The sequence below is a fragment of the Eimeria mitis genome, genomic scaffold, assembly GCF_000499745.2.
Source record: "Eimeria mitis Houghton genomic scaffold, Emh_scaff104, whole genome shotgun sequence".
NCBI lineage: Eukaryota > Apicomplexa > Conoidasida > Eucoccidiorida > Eimeriidae > Eimeria > Eimeria mitis.
Genome location: NW_013567242.1, coordinates 2,468 through 3,465, shown reverse-complemented (window position 1 = coordinate 3,465; position 998 = coordinate 2,468). Strand labels below are relative to the sequence as shown.

The 998-nt window shown below is 43.9% G+C and overlaps 1 protein-coding gene across 1 annotated transcript in view; it reads left to right on the top strand.

The window, feature by feature from the left end:
- Positions 1-310: 310 nt before the first annotated feature.
- EMH_0078230 (uncharacterized protein) overlaps positions 311-998 on the top strand; it is a gene marked incomplete at both ends in the record, with an annotated part of 1,979 nt that continues 1,291 nt past the window's right edge. Inside the window, 3 exons of the mRNA XM_013494118.1 lie at positions 311-425; positions 568-725; positions 887-981. Coding sequence (XP_013349572.1) covers positions 311-425; positions 568-725; positions 887-981 — 368 coding nt within the window. The remainder of the gene's footprint in view (positions 426-567; positions 726-886; positions 982-998) is intronic.

The following is a 998-nucleotide window of genomic DNA, read 5'->3' as shown; positions in this document are numbered from 1 at the left end:
TGCCGGGTCTCTTGTGTTGCTTGTTTTTTGCATTTGTTTAAATTAAATGGTTTATTTCAGAGGATAAGTCGTGCACAACAATTTCTGTTTGTTTTATTTTCGCTCAACATTAATTTTTTAATTTAATCTTTTGTTTGAAATTTTGGCTTTGCTGTCCCGGTTTTTGCCATTCGCCGTTCACGCGACTGCAGGACCACGCAAAGAACTCCGAACTGCTTGCCGCCTCTTCCGCCCTCCTCAATTTGAATCTTTACATTTCTCTTGCTGAATAAACATTTTTTAAAAATATTCTCTTCTGAATTCCGTCGCAATGGCTCCCCTCTACAAGGCCGCAGCAGCATTTTGCCTCGTCGGGCTGAGTTGGCTCCAGTCCGAGGCTAACGCCGAAACAAAATATAAATATCAGGCAGCAAAAGTAGACGAAGGTAAACGTACTACCGCTTGTAATTCTCACTCCTTGTGCTTTCTCTATTCTTGCTTGCTGTCAACCCGTCAACTACTCGGCTGAGTCACACGGGGGTGGCTTCACTGCACATTGATTTTCCTGTCCGCCTTTGTTCTTTGCAGATGCCTACTTGACAATCAAGTTGGCCCGTAATGGACAAATTTCAGCTAAGACCAGTTTAGTCGAAAAGGACGCTGCTACCGTCAGCGACTTGGAGGCAAAAGTAATAGCCAACGAGACTACAAACAACACGTGCGAAGATTTAATAACAGGGCACCTTGTGAGCGCATACACTATAAAATGCCTCTTTCCATGATGTTGCTACGGGTAGTGCTCTGTCATAATCAGCTGCAGGTCTGAGCTCTAAGCACCGTTGTGAGGCCAGACAGACTGAATATAAGAGGGCTGTTTTGTCGTTTCATTCCTGTTTTGCGTATACAGAAGACGATCTTTTATCACAGTTTCGATTACATAGCAAGTCCAAACTATCGCACACTGGTGCAAGAAGCTCTGAATACCGGACTAAGAGAATTCGGGTAAGGAGATGCGATAT